We start from the raw sequence: 18,084 nt of genomic DNA, 5'->3' as shown, positions 1-18,084 counted from the left end.
GCATTGTGGATAGTTCTTAACTTCCCTTACCTCACTCTTGTATGTGATTCTTACTGATGTTCCCAAAATGCCTTTCTGCAAAATTAAAAAAAATTTCAAGAATCAGCAGATAGATATTTTGACTTGGCTTAGGGTGTACTGCTAGCCAACAGCTTCATATACACTAACAATAAATTCATACCATAGAAACACCTGTGCCAAGACTTGGGTGCTTTAGTGCATCCTGTTTTTATTCTTTTAAAAAAGAATATCAATAAAATTCATCTCTTGTTAATACTTGTCATAAGCAGTTTGGGTCTCATGATAGTCACAGTAAGACCTATCACAATCTGTCCCAGTATTATTCTAATCACCTTACATATTGATCTTGTTTTAATTTTAGTAAAAGCCTTATGAAATGGGTACTTTTTAAATTTCCATTTCACAGATGAAAAAACAAAATCCCAAAGCAATTTTATAACTTTCCAAAGATCATGTAGCTACTTAGTGATGACAAAATGAGCAATGAGTTACACTAAACAGATAGAAAGCAGCAACCAGATCAGTTTGGACTGCCGACACATTTGAAGAACTGGGTGATTAAGATTTCAATTAAAAAAAAAATAAAAATAAAGAATATACTGGAATATGCTGCTGCAGAAAATTCAAATACAAGATATAACTAGAAGTGAACTCCCCAGAAGTGGAACTTTCTTATATTATGTAAGAATGTTTTCCAATTTTTGCATATGTTAAATGTAAAATTCTTTTTCAGGAATTAAGTGGAAGATTGGGATGTATGTTAGATTCAGCTTCATGCTATCATTGATTTTCTAATTCAAGGCACTGGGATTTCCCCCCCCCACCCCACCCCATATTAGTTTGTGTGTGTGCACAGGCACATGTGAGTGTGAATGACAGTCATTTAAAATTCCAAAACAAAAACCACACAACCTTAGGGCTAGGATTGTGGCTCAGTGGTAGAGCGCTCACCTAGCATGGGTGAGGCACTGGGTTCGATCCTTAGCATCATAAAAATAAATAAATAAAAACAAGGAAAAGAAAAAACACACAACCACACATTGAAGCATACAAGCTATTATATATTTTCATAATATAGAACTTTAAAGTATAGTAATCAACAGTGGCAAAATATTTCTGTCTTTGACATTATTATTATTATTTTTTTGTGAGATCCAACCTGTAATTGAGACCAGAGAAAACGGTATGGAAAAACAAATTCATGAGAATAGGATAAAAATATCATGAACAGCAAAATATGTCTGAGTATTTAAAACCGTATAGAAAAAATAAATTAGATGAACAATTGTGTAAATATAAATTAAAAAAGATGACATTCTTAATAAATAAAGTTTACTATTTACATTTTTATATTGCTGAAAGACTTAACTTAGATCCATAAACACACATAAACAGGAAAAAAAAATAAAACCCAAAATAGGAGCAGCAAATTTATGCGCGTGAGGTACAGAAAAAGGATTGGAATTGTGTTTAGTTTTTGGTGTTTAGATTCTTTCTTTTTTTTTTTCTTTCTTTCATTTTTTTACAGTAGGCCAGTAGAATTCTCATGAGAACAGATTTTAAGCACTTCAATGGAGTCATTTTTTGGTAGCTTCCAGAAGGTGCCAAATTTCAACATCATAATAATTAGAAATACCCATAATAATTATAACAATAATAAAAAGGCATAATATGATACATAAATATGGAAGAGCAGTTTGTAATATGAATACATTTTCTCTAGACGAGATCACAGTTTTATTTTGTAAATATTACATTTAAGTATATATATACACACATATATGTACAACTATATATACATGTGCATATATATGTAAATTTATATTTATATATAATATCTTTATATAGATAGATATCTGCAGACGGGTTATTGATTATAGAGACCCAAGAAAGCAACTCAGTAATTGTTCGAAGTTCCCCTCACTGACTGCTGGTGTGTAGTTTAAGAAGCCCGACTGGTTTGCACTCAGAATGCCATCTCTTTTTTTTTCGTGGAACACTGGATGTGGAAGCTGAAGTGTGAGAAGTAAGGAGTCTGTGGAGGAGGAGACCTGGGAGACTCCCTTCCTCTCTAAGGTGGAAATGGCCCATAAGTCTTCAATAGACAACAGTAAACTGACTTTTACTCTGTAGGAAGTAACTGGCCTGTAATCAAATCATTGAACCAGTAAAGGCCAGAATAAGGGGGCGGGGGAGGGGGCTTACCTAAAAAGTGAAGTATTCCTCAATACAAGTCTCTCTCTTAAGGGGGGCAGTAATCCAGGGGCTCTAGCTTTATGCTTTGGAATATCAACAGGACTCCCTATCTTTCTTCAAAGGCCAATGGACCCATGCGTTGAAAAATGACCATGGACTTCATGTCAGAACTTGGTCCTCACAGATTGCCACAGCCCATTTCAAACCTCAGGGCCTCACAATCCTCTGCCCTCCCACTGTGAGGTAGGTAAGTAGTAGTATCCCCATTTTGCAGCTAGAGAAACTGAGGAAAATGTAGAGGCAATTGGATCACTTGTTCAAGATCACTGAACAAACTGCTACCTGGAGTCGAGAATTCGAGGTCCCTATGGTGGGGACCTCACTCCTCTCTTGGCTATGAATATATTGCTCATCAAAAGCAAATGATTGGTAGCAATTTGGCAAAATTTGAAAAAAATTACACAGAGGCTTTTGATTCATCTGCTCTTTACCTTTTATGTTTGTTGTTTTCTTGGTTTGTTTTGTTGCTCAAAGCACATTGGAATTACCTGTCTGGTCATGTAGCAGCTGTTTAGGAAATGGGCCTGTGCGGTGTGCTCCTGAGTGCAGTCTATATAAAGCCCTGTGCTACACTGGTGAATACAAACACCTCATAGCATGAAAAGCAGAGCAACGTGGTACCTCTCCTTGACATTGGGTAAAACCAATAAAAGCCCTCCCCACGCCCTGCTATCCCAACTGCACCCAACAACTGCAAGAAGCGCCCCCCCCCAACAACAACAACAACAACACACCAAGGGGGAAATGCCATATTAACTGGACCTACCACAATGTACAGAAAATAACAGTGTTATAAAACCCCACTCTCTGTTTTCTACGGAAATCTTTATGCTGTATCTAACTACTTGGTCTGTAGAATAAACAATTTTCTTTAGGAAACATAAAAATAGGGTTTTATTCTTAGTTGTTAATCATGCATTTTTATTTCCTTTTAATGTAATTGTTCTCTATTTATTTCTATCTGTACAGCTCTGTCACCATCAATTCCTTCTATATATTTTCTTACTTGAAGTAGCTCCAGAGAAAACAAAACGAAACAAAAAACACAAAACCTCAAAACTGTTAACTTGACTTTATGGTTTCCTTCCTTCCTTTTCTCCCTTTCTTTCTTTCTCTTACTCACTTTCTTTCTTTTTTTTTTAAACACAGGTAAGACCTATAACAAATTGACAGTTACAACCAAGTTAAATCAAACCTGGAAGGGAGGTAGCTGAAATCTGTCTCAAAGAATTATTTTCAACAAATAGCATTTAACCATTGGCCAAGATGGGAATAAGACCAAGAGAATTATCTAGGCAGTGACCCAATGTGCCGAAGCCAAAAGTAGCAGCTGATACCCTCCATCTCCAAAGGCCTGCTATTGATCTTAGTCTCTCTCTTCCTTTACACCCCATTTGCCAACCCAAACTGACTGACAGAGGACTGGATTGCCTGCAAGATCGTTGGCACAGAATTTGGGGGTAATGCAAATCCTCTGAACAGACAGTTAAGGTTGTGGTTTGGAAAGACTTCCCAGGACAGCTTAGAGAATTGTCCCCCTCTTCTTTTCTTTCTTGCTGCTAACAGGCTAATACTTCTTTAGATGCCGAGCTCCTAAGCATCTTAGGGCCCCCCGGACTGTGGATATATAGCAGTGCTTCAGAGACACCTCCTCTTGAGTACTCCATTGTCCCAAGTAGATAACTGAAGGGAGGTAACAAGGAGTTTATTCCCAAGGAGAAAATGGAACTGGGAATCAGTGCATTGCATTGCATGGATAGAGCTGATGCTTCTAATAAGTCTAGAGAAAAGTCTATTAATTACACATTGTTTGTGAGCCCGGGGCTGGCCACCAATCAAGCAGCCTCTTCTGCGTAAATAACAAGTTTGAATGACAGTGAGGAGGAGTCTGGGTGGGTCTTTACCCAGAGGACTCCATGGAATATGAGGATCTGAAGATGAAAGCCAGCCTCTGGGAATCTTTGCTCAGGTGGAGAATATAGGGATGGGATAGAGGGCGGTGAGAGTGAAGGCGGACATGGTATTAGGATTGACATAAGGGAAGCTGGTGAGATTTATCCACGGTTCCTGCAATCCTATCATTAGTAATGCCAGTCTTGGGTTTCAGAGCTTTTTCTATTACTTATGGGTATAATTTAGTCTCTGGAAGGTCTGGCCCTATTACCTTTCTTAGCTCGTACCTTCTAAACTAACACCTCAGTATGCTAACTCAGCTAGGGCAAGAGAGGGGCCCTAAGAGTTCGCAAGAGTTCTACGATATGGAGAAGGTTAGAAAGTAAGGTCAATTCTTCTAGCACTCTTCTTCTTATTATTATTATTACTATTTTTTTTTTTTTTGCTAAGGATCGGCCCTGGTAATTTAAAAAATCCCTCAATATAAATGTGATATGGTTTTAAAGGAGGAAATATAAAGGATTTGAGCCTGGCCTGCACAGTGGTGGCAGCCTCCCCATTCTGGAACTTAATCTCAGAGTTTGTAATAAACTCAACACTGCATCTGTGGGCACCTGTGCAAAAGGCACCAGATATGTTTCTTAATATAACAGACTACAGATGACCAATAGATGCCTTTTCAAGTGTTCTTAATCAACAGGTAATGGCTGTTGGGAGTAATAAGATCATTTCTGAAGTTATTTTTGGTCCCAATAGGAAAAGGGGACATGATGGATTAATAATGCCTGTCTTGGAAGCGGGAATTAGGAGGGGCTGCACATGTGCCTGGTGTTTTCCATTTCTGTCCAAGACTTTGCTTTTGTTGGTTGTCTTCACTTGACTTGAGATCACTTGATTTACAGTAATCTCTATGGATATAATTAGTTTAAACCCTCCCATCTCCTTACATCCCAGCTCCAGGTTTCAAAAAATATGTCAGATTTAACAACTGTCTCCATTTCATCCTGTATGAATATCTTCCCATATTAATTCAAAGGGCACGGACAGGCAACTGACTTGAAAGAGGTAAAGAGGCCCTAATAGAGGTGGAGACTTCCATGTTCCATTGGCTGATTTCCTCTTGGCTTTTGGAAGCTGAACATGGAAGAGAGGGAGGGGTTGTCCATTCACAGGTGTGGAAAGGAGTCCTGATGGCTGGAAAATTATATGGAAAACCTGATGACCATATTGGTTTCCAAGGCTGTGATCTTATGGGCTTCCCTCTGTTTTCCCTGTAGAACCCAGCCCCGCTGATCACATCCAAGGTGATTCCCTGTTCCAGAATTCTAACTACTCAGAACAAGAGTGAGGGTCTCAGAATCAATGCCGACTCGAGCCTGGAGGGCTAGGAAGACGAGGAGACACATAAGAATCCAACCGTCCTGACAATTCCTAGTCTCTGGATGGCTCCGACATCCCAGAAGCTTAACACTGGTCCACTTGATTACAAAATCTAACACTGGCTTAGACATTCTGGACTCTCTGGAAGGGCTCCAGCATCTAAGGTCCCTCAATTCCCTTCCAGGATAAGAGACCCACCCATAGGGTTCTTAGCTTCTCACCATGTGGGCCCATGAGGGTTTTTTTTTTTTTTTCTTTTGTAGAAGGGCTAAGTGAGGAACTGTGGGAAATATGGGTCATTTTTAAGGCAGACTGCTTGGTTGTGTGGGGTTTTTTCCTAACCTAGTTCTACCATCTTGGGGTACTTAATGTATAAGATAGAGCAGCAGGAAAAGTAGCAGCAAATGTGGTCCCAAGGCAAGATCTGGGAAACTGGTGGGATGTGGAGGGATCTTATGACCTCAAGCCTCAAGCAGGGGGCTGATACAATACCTTGACTTTGCAGTCCTAAGCCATTTCCAGCTTGGCCTCGAACCCTTGAGTTGGGATAAAATCCCCATGGCAGCAGAATAATTGGGTGGGGGGTGGGCTTTGCATACCTTGGAATCTTTACCTTTTCCTAGGCCCTAGTTCCCTAGAAGGTGGGTGATCACGGATCATTTCACTTCTAATCCCAAAGGACTGCACAATTGTGCATGCCATACATATTCTGAGCCCCGGGATGTGAGCAATCTTGGCATCTCAGTACTTGGTCTTAGCAGTTTCTGTAACTCTCTTTCTCCCAAGGATAGTGTTGGCTAGGAGCTTGGGAAAGGAAAGATTGAGTTTGTTCCAGTCTCTTTCTGCTCAGTCTCCAGAGCTGTCCTCACACAGATGTTTGTATGGGTGTGTATGCATGCATGTGTTCTAACCACAGATATGCATACTCCTAGATACAGAACATGTTTTTGCTGTGGTCATGTGACAAATGGTTAGAATTTTAGGAGGCTCTGGGACTGCACACTGCATATGCCATCCATCTCAGATTTTGGGATGGGATTCCATTCTCATTCAACATGGCGAGACTTGGTTCATTTGCCCCACTCTGAGTCCTTCCTGGGTGAAATTAAAGGCAGACCGGTTGGGTGCTAAGGATCCCTGGTGTGGAGAGGCCATTCCATTGAGCAGCGGACTGTGAAATCAATACCAAAGGGATGTAGGTCTTGGCGTTGGGAATTCTTTGAAAACTCCTGTCCTTCCTTAGCCGTGACTGTATCCCCGAAGATCTTTCCGGCTGTGTTCTTGGGCCTCAGGGTCCCGACAAGCACAGTCACCTTGTAGGTCACAGGACATAGGGAAAGGGGTGACCTGCAGAGGGAAACAGAAAGGGAGTGAGTTAGGTGGTTAAGTCTAATGCAGTAATTATCAGAGAAGCAGCTCAGGGCAGGAGGACTACCACAGAATTTGAGGAGAAGATTCAAAATCTGGACATGGTTCAGCTTCTTGCTAGCACTGCAATAACTTTTATCAGTAGCACCATGGTCATTATCATAGCAGGTCCCCCTTTGCAGAGGTACTTGTTATAACAGTCCATGTGCTGAACACTTTGCAGACAACAAAATACTAATTTGCTTTTATAACTCTCTAAGAAAAACTCCAACCAAAAAAAAAATCACCCTTTCATTGATGAAGAAACTGAGGCTGAGAAAGGGACGGGCATTTGCCCAAAGTGATAAGAGATCTGTTACTTAAAGAAAGATAAGCCACTTCTCTCTGAGTGTCAGGTTACTATATTCAGAGGTGATATGTAAAATCCACTGTCAACTAAAAGGGCTGAGTAAAATTATGTTGGAAAAATTGTAATACACTAATACATTATCCCAACATTGTTTAATATAGTTGTACAGTGGGATACCTAATATGTAGAACTCTTGATGATCAAGGGAAATAAAGGGTGTGGAACTGTAGTTTAAGAAAACATAATTAGCTGGTTCAGTGACACACACCTGTAATTCCAGCAGTTCGGGAGGCTGAGGCAGGAGGATGGCAAATTGCAAGCCAGCCTCAGCAACTTGGTGAGGCCCCAAGCAATTTATTGAGACCTTGTCTCAAAATAAAAAATTAAAAAATGGGCTGGGGATATGGCTTAGTGGTAAAGTGGTAATCTGTGGTTAAAAAAAAAAAAAAGAAAGAAAGAGAAAATGAAGAAAGCATCACTAATGCCTAATTCTCATATTGGTAGTCTGGGCTGAGGCTGAAATCCTGAACAGGAAATAATTCACATGTGGGTTTTGAACAAAATTTATTTTAAGGACCTCTGAAGCAGGCTTTAGCATGAGAAAAAGTGAAAGGCCCGTGTTCTGGTTCCTAGTCCATCCTTTATGTGCTCTGTGACCTTGGGCTGGCTTGCCTTCCTAGAAACCGAAAGGAAGAGCCCAACAGAGACAGTGTCTTCCCATCCAGCACACGATCCATCTTTCCAAAGCGAGCAGTGCAGTCCCTGCTGGAGTCTCAGCCTGAACTAACGCAAGTCGATTTCACCTCATTGCATCATAACATTTGCTTATAACTTTCCCCAGAGGGTCCCCATCTGCGCAGATGGATTTAATGACCTCATTCGCCTCCTGCCTGGGCAGGGTCTCCAAGTGCTCACAGTCTCTGAGAGCATCTTTGTTTCCCTCCTCGTCCTCAGTGTACTTACTTATGGGCTCATTCTCTATAGCCAGCTCTCTCTCTCTCTTTTTTTTTATCTTTCTCTTTGCCCTTCCTGATTCTCTCTCTTTCTTCCTTCCCTCCACATCCTCTTGGCTCCCAACCTCTCTCCGTCCTAAAATTTTTGCAATAATTTGAAATGTCGGGCTGAACATCAGTAAGATTTAGATCTACAGCATGGCATTCTCATCTACTGAAGTTGTGACCTTGGGCATGGGATAATTCTCTGAGGCTCAGTAAATGCATTCATTAAGCAGGAATAATGAAGGTATACACACATACCTCCCGACAACGTGATGAGGGATAAGCCAAATAACGCACAAAACACACTTAATATAGCACTTAACATATGCCAAGCACTCAAATATACATATGTGTAATGTACACAAATATACATTTACATACAATCTCTCTCTCTCTCTCTCTCTCTCTCTCTCTCTCTCTCTCTCTCTCTCTCTCTCTCCTCTCTTCTCTCTCTCTCCTTCTCTCTCTCAGATCTATCCTCCCACAGACTTTTTGGCTACTGTGGCAGGGACCGTGTCTTATTCGTTCTTGTTTTCTCAGAGCCTAAGCCACAGAGTGAATGGATTTTCATTTCTTTCTCCCTCTCTTCTTTCTTTGTACTTATGTCTGGGCCATCTCTTTGCTTTTCTTTTTAATTTAAAGTAATATGTGCTTGATTCTCTTTTCTTATAATTCCCTATTCAGGATATTGACCTTCCTACTTCCATAACTTGTGGAATTAATCTAGAGTACCCCATCTAGAATCTAGAATGTTCTTCCATAACTTCTAGAATCATTTCCCCACAACCTCTTAACTTTCAAGACGAGCACAAGAATATTAGAGCTGGAAGAGACAGAGAAAACTCTCCATGTCCAAGTGGGGAAACCAAGGACAGGGTCACCTCAAATTCCAATGACTGAGCTTAGCATATGGAGAGTACCACCCTAGCGGCCCAAAGGCCTGAACTGAAATCCATTTGCCTCACAGTTGCTGAGCAATTTTGGGAGAATTCCTTCACTGCCATGACTGTGAGTTTCTACATTTATAAAAGGGTGATTTTTTTTTTAAAAGTACCATATGTCATGTAGTTGTGAGGATAAAACAAGAAGAAACATGCAGAAGCCCCAGCACATGGCCCAACACATAGGAAGATGCTCAACTCCACATCCATTAGTGCAGAATCAAATTTCTCACAACTCATATTTCACTGTCATCTCTGCCTACTGTGCCTCTTTCATCTTGCACCTCCACCATGTGGACAATCTCTTTGTCCTCAACTCACCCATCCCTTTTTCCATCCCCTTCTCCTGCCCTTGCTCGCATTCTACCATTAGAATGATCCAGTTACCTCTAATGTCTTCCCTGAAACTCTTCCCTATTGAGCTGCAGTACCCATTAGGGACATCATCACATCTGCATCTCACACAGGCACAGGTTCAACAAATTCTGCCTCTTATAATAAAACCCAAAGTCTTTACCACAAGTTCAAGGCCTCGCGTCATCTGATCTCTACACAATTTTCACACCTCACCTGGTTCTTTTCCCCCCTCACTCCCTGGGCTTTATTATTTATTAATAGGTTTCTCAAATACTCCCAATGTTTTCTTACTTTGAAGTCTTTAGCCATTTGCACTCTTCTGCCATGACCGGCTCCTATTCCTCTTATCTCGAACATCTCACTGGTCTGGCCAAAGATGGCACCACAGCCTTCACACTAAATCTTTGCACCCTATCTTTACACTATTCTTGTACTAAGTGACTTCTTCACTGTGTGCCAGCTCAGACTGGACAGGGGCCAGGGCTATTGTAGAAGTCAATCTACCATATAATTCCATTCAGTGGACCCACTGGGGTAAGATCAAATGAATGCACAAACATTCAGACAAAATACTAGTTAGGGAGGCTCTTTCTTGTACTCACTTGCTGTGGAACTCAGTAAAAGTTATCTCTCTTCTCTGGCTTCAGTTTCCCTATGTGTACAACGAGAATTTACTTCCAACTGGCTAAAAATCCTTCTCAGTTTGAGAAAGGTAGAAGGCCAAGCCCTGGCCAGAAAGGAATTAAAAATATGGACTTTTCCTGCAAACCGTGTCTTGTCTACTCTTGTTTCTGCCTTTCCCAGTTCCATTAGCTTCTTCCAAATCCTTGGTGGACAAGGCCTCACTGCCATTGAGTTCCTCAGGCTGCTCTGGTCATCTGGCTGTACTGGAGTGGTGCCACCTTTCTCTTCCCTTTGCCCATTAGCCCAGGAAGTTTTAGCCTTTTCCCAAAGAAACATGACTCAGAGAGGGAAACCCAATAAAGAATATGATAAAATCTAAAGGATTTGGCCTCAGAATGCAGATCCAGAGTCTCCTTGTCTATACCACATGCTTTAAGTGGAGCTGTATTTACTGAGCAAAGTTTGGAATTCATTTGTAGGCTCCACGTAGGGACGGTGTGACTTTCACTAGTCCCTGGCACCCTGTACACCTCAGTCTCGCCATCTGTAAGACAGAGGTCCTCATCAAGATCTCCACATGTTCTGTTAAGAAGTCACTGAAATCATGTCACCTCCAGTTCTCAGAGTGTCCCATGTGGAGGAAACACACAGTTCCTGGTTCCTTCCCCTTGCTTGTTCACAGTCTTGCTTGGTCTCCCTTGTCACAAGGTTGGTCACTACTCAAGGGTCTGAGGTTTCAAGGAGAAGGGTGGAGGTGTCCTGGTATTCCTAGGTTGGTCAGAAAGAGACTGCAGGAAGCCTGTTTGTGCAGGTCAAGCAGCAAACACAACTGAGCAAACAAATTAGCAATTGCCAGGGCTTTCCACAGGCCAAATGATTTCTGCATGCCAGCTCATTGATGGCACAATCTCGTGATTAGCAACACATGGAATTTGGGGGCTTCAGAATGTTCTTCCAACTTGTCTTGAGTCTCAGCACCAGTTGGTAAGTTGATGGTGCAGGATTCTAAACCCCATTTCAATAACACAACTTTTCAGCACGTGAGAGTAAAAAGAGGACACTTTCCTCACCACCTGGCAGGGTTGGCTGCTGTTTCTGTCTAAATGGCCAACAGCCTTTCTCCCTTATGATGTGCCTGGCACTGGGCTAAGCTCAATGTGCATCATCTCTCTCACCCTTCCCAGCAACCCCAATAAGGCCACTATCCTCTTGTCCTCATTTGACATCTTAGAGGAAACCAAGATGCAAAAAGGTGAGTCGACAGGCTGGCAGGTGGCCCAGGATCTTCAACCATGTGTGTAATCCCTCCTCTGTACCATTCCCCAAGAAGCAGGAAGAGCAGCAGTCAGGATCTTCTCTCCACAGAGAGAGAAACGAGGCATAAGAAGAAGCATCACATCCTGCCAAAGTCAGAGTTTAGAGCCTGATTCCCAGATTCTCTGACTCCCCAAACAGCTTCCCAACTAGTCTTCCGGATGGCCTCCCACAATAACTTACCACACAGAGCCTGAACTCCACTGTGACTAGTTTACATTTGGAGATTCCCAGCACTATGTGGCCAGGCTGTCCCATAAATGGCTTGGCCACCCACTCTGGGCTCTGTTAACAAGCCTGGGTCAGTGACTCAAAGTCAGAGTCTGTCCTGTTTTCCTCTGGGCTAGAGATGGTGTGCAGGCACATGGGTTTCTCCCTTGGGGTGAGTTGTCCAGGTTAACACCTCCCTACGTGTGTGTGAGTGGTTCAGGAATGCAGCTCAGGCAAATGTACCACAAAGCTGACTGCAGGTCTTGTCTGGGACTTGGAGACAGGCAGGGGCTAGATTCTGACTCAGATGCAACAGGGAGGTACCAAGCAGAGAATGGCATGTGCATTCTGGGAAACAAGAGGCATCCTGTGCTGATGATTGGAGAGCTTTGGTTCTGCCACCTGCTGGCTGTGGCACCTTGGGTAAATCCCACCTCACCTTCCTGCATCTTAGGTCCTCCACAACATACATGGAAAGACTTAATGAGGCCAAGTAGACAAAGGCATTATGTGAAGTGTGAGGACAGTCTGTGAGCTTCTTGGGGGTAGGTTGGATATGGTGCCTGACTTAGGGCATGGTTGCAATGAGCGAGTCCAGTGGCTTGTCTGCCTGTGGGAAAACTGTTCATGTGGATGAATGGAGGATAAAGTGGAGCAACACATGGGTAAAGATGAGAAAAGCAGCCTCCGTGAGATGGAGACAGGTTTGAGTCCTTGCCTTTTTGTTGACTTAGCATATGCTACCATATAAGTTACTTCCCTTGCTAGGCTCTAGTTTCTCTGTCAGTAAAATGGAGGTAATAACAGTCCTATCATGTAGAGTTGTTCTGCAAAAAAGTATAAAATTCACTGAAAGCACTCAGTACAGTGTATGCCATAAAATATATATCCAACAAATGCAATGATGGTGGTGGTAATGGTGGTGGTGGTGGTGGAAGTCATGGTGATAGTGAGGGTGTTGGGAATGGTGGTGATGTGATGGTGGTGGTGGTATCGGTTATGTTGATAACGGTGATGGTAATGATACTTTTTCAAGACAACAGGGTAGATTCTTTCACAGGATAAAGCTAACGATGGATGTCTCCTTCATACACATAAAAGTTATATAGAGCTATACCCTAAAAAGGATGGAAACATAGCACTTCTAAAGTCAGTAATTGTACAGGGAGGAGTTAGTCTAGTTCTCTGAACTATCTGCCTGTTACCTTCCACTAACACTCCAAGTTGAGCAAATCCACTTTCTTTCCCAGGAAATCTTCTGGGATCCCCTAGACTGATTCTGTGCTTGGTGAAATACTCTGTGAATGTCCCTATTGTCTTTTGGAGAAAGTGCAAACTCCCTAGTTAAAGTATAAAAACCCTTGATTGCTCTTCAAGGCTCATCTCTTACCCCTTCCCCTGTGTCCCATGCTCTAGCCATTCTTGGGGCTAATATTCTTGGGGCTGATACCTGGGCTTGGGCACTATGCCCTTTGCTAGAAACACTCTTTTTCCTTGCGCCCCTTCTTTACTCCTCCCCTACTCTCTTCACTTGGACACCATTTTGGACAGGTCATGTCTTACTTTGGTGTTGCTTTGTCGACCTGCTTATCTGCTGTTTCCATTAGCACTTACTACACTCTAAATGTACAGCTGCTCAGCCACAATGTAAACTCAGCATAGCTGGGACCAGACCACAGCCTACACAGCATTGAGCACAGATCAGGGACTATCTCACTTCATCTCACTCAACATGGGTTTATTTACGGGCACTGATCACCTACCTACAGGACAGACAATAGTGACACACTCCGAAACTGGGAATACATCAGTGAACATAAGAGATGTACTTTCTTGTCCTCATGAAAATTTCATTCTAGCAATAATAGGGATAGGAATTGTCTTATCATAGATAAAAATATATATTTTAGCTTGGTCTTATAAAGGAATCTAACTCTTTATCTCAAAAAGTTATTATCAACCTTGACATTATCGACACCATCACCACCCCCATCATCACCACATCATCAACATGGTGTTAGGGAAAGAAGAAAAAAAGTAGAACCCAGGATAAATAGGTGTGGAGATGCTAGGGGGTGCTGTGGGGTGTGAGGTCAGGGTGTGGCTCATTGAGAACATTACACTTAAGCAAAGACTTAGAGGAGGCGAGGAAGTGAGTCATGAATGGAGAAGAATATTCTCAGCCAAGGGACTAGCCAATGACAGAGACTGCAGGGTAGAGGACTGCCCGATGGTGCCACGGGCAGCAGCATTCAGAGCACTGGAGTTGAGCAATGGAGGCACGAGTATTGTAGTATGAGGGCAGATAGGTCATGGGGTGGGCAGGACTGGTATTTTTATGAGTAAAGTGGGGAGGCTCTGCATGGCTCTGCACAGAGATGTGATATGATCTGATTTGATTTAGAAGGACTATTCTGGCTGTTGGATAAAAAATAGAGATTATTGTGCATCTCCAACTCTAGCCCTTTGTCAACGTGGGCCATGGTCCACACAGCTAAGAAGGCTGCTCTCCATCTAATGATCTGGATTATCTTCCCACATCTAACAGAATCACTAGGCTCCTTAGGCCAGTATGCTAGACATTGGATATATTGTCCCTTCCTAATAAATCATGTTCTCACTTAGGTAGGGTTTCCAGATTTGGCAAGTTAGCATAGCAGTCTTACAGTTTGTGGGATCAATTGGGTGTACCATTCTGTGCTGAGATGTGCTGTTGGGATTATTTTTTCTTCTCTGTAGTCTCAGTTCCAAGTAGCCTTCAATTCCTCCCTCACTAATCACCTCACCCAAAAACCATATGAAGAATCCTTAACCATGAATTTAATTCAAATGTTATAAGAACCCAAGGCGACTTGGGTCTTTTCACAGTCACAGAGCTAAAAAATCACAGGACTAGGACTACACCCCAACACCCTAGACATCTTTTGGAATCAGTCCTTTAGCAGCCACCAGCAACATGACATAACAAGTGTTCCAGGCCACCACACCTTAGAAAGGTAAATTGACTTTGTTAAGGACATTTTCCCTTCCTCCTTCACAATACCAATATTCGCTTACTTAGCAAAAATCACAAACTGATTTTTGGTTTTGATATGAAGAAATGTCATTGGAGCAACCATTACAAAAATCAGCTCTGTTTTTGAGACTCCAACAAGAAAATAATAAACCAGCATTCTAAGAATCTAAGTCCTGCCCCTTCCTGTCTGCCTTGCACTGCAGGCAGGTTTCTGGGTGGGAAATTGGACACCCCTGTCAGACGGGGTTTCCTGCATTGCCTTGCTCCTGTCTGCCAGAAGGGCCCCGATCGCTCTACAAGGGGGATGTGGAGAACAGCTGGTGTCTGCACAGACAAACAGGGCAGGAAGAATGGCAGGAGCAGACAGACATCATGCAGGGCCAAGTAACAGGGAGGCTCCAGCCCTGGGGACCAGGAAGAGACTTAGAAAGAAAGCTGGCAAGAAGGAAGTCTAGGAGAAGGTGCTGAGAGCTTGACCCTGGCCCGGAGTTCCTACCAACACTCTGTTCCAGGAGGTCTGTCATTCAAGAAGCTCACCTACCAGGGGGGAAAAGCAAGATGCTCAAATAAGATGCAAGCTCATTGCAGCAAGACGTTCACACAACTTAGGGGCTGGGACTATGTGGTTTACACACTCTGGATTTGCATCTCGGCTCCATTTTTTACTGGGTGGCTGGCCTTAGCTCTTCTAAGAGAGTTTCATCATCTATAAAAGAAGGATAAAAGGACAACAGCTACAACCGAGCTACTGTGCTGATGAAATGAAATGAAAATCCAGTTAACACTGCCGGCAAGGAGTGAGCTTTCAATAAATACTAGCTATTATGACTTGTTTGGAGTTAGGAAATCCCACACATAGCTCTGTCACTTTGTACAAATGATTCCACCTCTCTGAGTCTCAATTTTTCTAACATGCCAGACTGTTCCGGAGTCTAAATGAGACAGTGTGCACACATATCTAGCAAATCAGCACACACTGCTCCACTAATGGAATGCGTGTCATTTAGGAGAGTGCGGGAAGTCCATCTTCCCTGTGGGTGAGTTTCTGAGGGCAAGCCTGGATGCTCAGAGGAAGGGAGTTTCCTGTGATATAGGGTTGGGGCCCAGGGGATAAGCTGAAGTTAAATAGGACCAACAGATAAAGGCAGAGGAATGAGAAGGAAGTACTTCTCATCCACCATGAGGCTTCTTACTGTGAAAGCTGGAAAGAGAAACTAGAACTTTCTCCTGCCCTGTGGACACCCAGGGGAAGCTCCCGTGCAGGCTGTGTGGATGACATGGATGACCGGCAAGGAAGGAGCCTCTTCTACCTCCACCTTTTCTTTGCTTCTGGGAAAAGATGCTTTACTGTTTGCCATGGGGAGGGAACCCACATCCAAATTCCCTGGCAGTCTGGGTTCACGGTGAAACGTCTCTAGCCAGGACTGGAGGGGCCATGCCCAGGTGCACTAGAGACAAAGTCCTATTCACATGTACTTTCTACATCTGAGACTCATCCCTATGCAGCAGAAAGAGCAGGGCTTGTGAGTTGGAAAACACTGGATTCAAATTTTGGTATTCACCATTCACTACTTGGGGAAGTCCCATAAGTAGTCTGAGCCCAAATTTGTCCACCGTGAAAATAATAATATTGATCTGTCAGGGTTGGTGGAAGGATTAAAGAAGACAATGGAGGCCAAGTGTCCAGAAGTGGCTGACATATATGGCAATCCACATAGTATTTGTTGTTATTGATTTTCTCTGCCTATTTTCACCTCAAAACCAGTCTCCTGCAGGGAGTAGCTGGGTCCAAGAAAAAAGGAGAAAAAATTTGGGAAGTTGGAGTGTATTTAGAAGTTACACATGGGAAATTTAAATTATGGGAAGTGTTATTTTGAGATTCCTTTCTTTTTGAGGACTCAAATGTCCAGAATGTTGAACCTGAGGAGCCCTATACACCTTGGGCAAATGGAATAACTAAGACAAAGTTGTCTCTGCCACAAGAGAGACTTAAATCTAAGACATACTTCACATGCAGCTCTAACAGGCTCTCCCCTGCTGCCCCCCACTGTGTTCACTTTCACGTGAAAATCTCCTACTCCTTCAGGTCCCAATGTACATGTCACTTCCTTGGGAAGCTTTCTCTGTCCTTGACACTCTTCTCCCTAAGGTCCCACCCTTCTTCTTCATTGCCTTTCCCACAAAAGGGGCTGAATGTGTAGTCATATAGCTTGTTGCTTGATATCAGGCTCCCTTGCAGACAGTAAGTCTCCCAAGAGGAGCAGCCCTGTCTGCCTGGATCCTACCATGTGCACACAGCCTGACCCAGAGCTGGGCAAAAGATGCTCGGTGGACATTCAGCTCACTTGAAGAAGGAAGGCTAGCCATCTCCCTTCTGCTGCCTTGGCCAGTGGAAAGAAAAAAAATTAAAGTAGAAGATGAGAAACTTTTAAGACAAAAATTTCAAACCACATTTATAATGAGGGGTCCTTTGAGAAGAGGTGGTGCTGATCCCAGAACCCTGGAGCCTGAAATTGTTGCAACTGACCCCAGTTAAAGAGTCACAAATGGAGACAGGCCTTCTTAAAAAAAAAAAAAGAAAAATTATACACACACACACACACACATATGCACACACATACTGAAACCAAAGTTACTATAAAAATTTGGAGTCTACACTTCAATCTCATGACTTTCTCTCCCTACTATATACTCTGTAATAAAGAGTAAATATATTTAAGGATGTCTCACCTAAAATAAACCCCAGTTTTAATTTTATTTTTATATTTTAGTACATAAGTGGCAGTAGTCAGGGAATGAGAGAGCTGTTCTCTCATACTGATAGTGTAAGATAGTTTTAATTCCATAGGAAACTTCTATGTAAAACAAACTTCATTTTCCATTCATTTTCAAAAACAGCCTACTCCAATAGAATGAAATAGAGATAACTATGGTATACATTCATTTGGAAAGGTATCAAGAACTGTAAAAATGCTTACAACTTTTATCTGAGTCATTTCAATCCTAAGGATCAATTGTAAAGAAACAAGTATTTATGTGCAAAGATGTTTGTGAGTGCCATTATTTATAATGGTAAAAAACTGAAATAACTGAAAAATTAAAAATGGACACAAATAAATTACTGTAATCACCATCATATATAATAAACAATAATACAGGAAAAGTATAGTCAGAAAGTTCACACTAATATTATATAATTCTTATGTATAAGATTTGCTGTGCTAAGTCAACAAAACCAAATAAAAGAAGATCCCAATTTATAAATGCAGCGATATATACATATACACATATATCTTCACACTTAATAAAATACACAGAAAATACACCCAAAAGAAATACAAAATATGCCAAAAAGAA

General features: G+C 42.2%; 1 protein-coding gene across 1 annotated transcript in view; it reads right to left on the bottom strand.

The window, feature by feature from the left end:
* Positions 1 to 1,061: 1,061 nt before the first annotated feature.
* Pappa (pappalysin 1) overlaps positions 1,062 to 18,084 on the bottom strand; it is a 232,771-nt gene continuing 215,748 nt past the window's right edge. The window contains exon 22 of the mRNA XM_046451913.1: positions 1,062 to 6,897. Coding sequence (XP_046307869.1) covers positions 6,790 to 6,897 — 108 coding nt within the window. The 3' untranslated portion in view covers positions 1,062 to 6,789. The remainder of the gene's footprint in view (positions 6,898 to 18,084) is intronic.

The sequence above is a fragment of the Marmota monax genome, unplaced genomic scaffold (assembly GCF_021218885.2).
Source record: "Marmota monax isolate L192 unplaced genomic scaffold, Marmota_monax_Labrador192_F-V1.1 WCK01_AAM20220418_F8-fsc00020, whole genome shotgun sequence".
In the NCBI taxonomy this organism is placed as follows: Eukaryota; Metazoa; Chordata; class Mammalia; order Rodentia; family Sciuridae; genus Marmota; species Marmota monax.
Note: the sequence above shows the minus strand (reverse complement) of the source record. Positions and strands in the feature narration are given on the sequence as shown.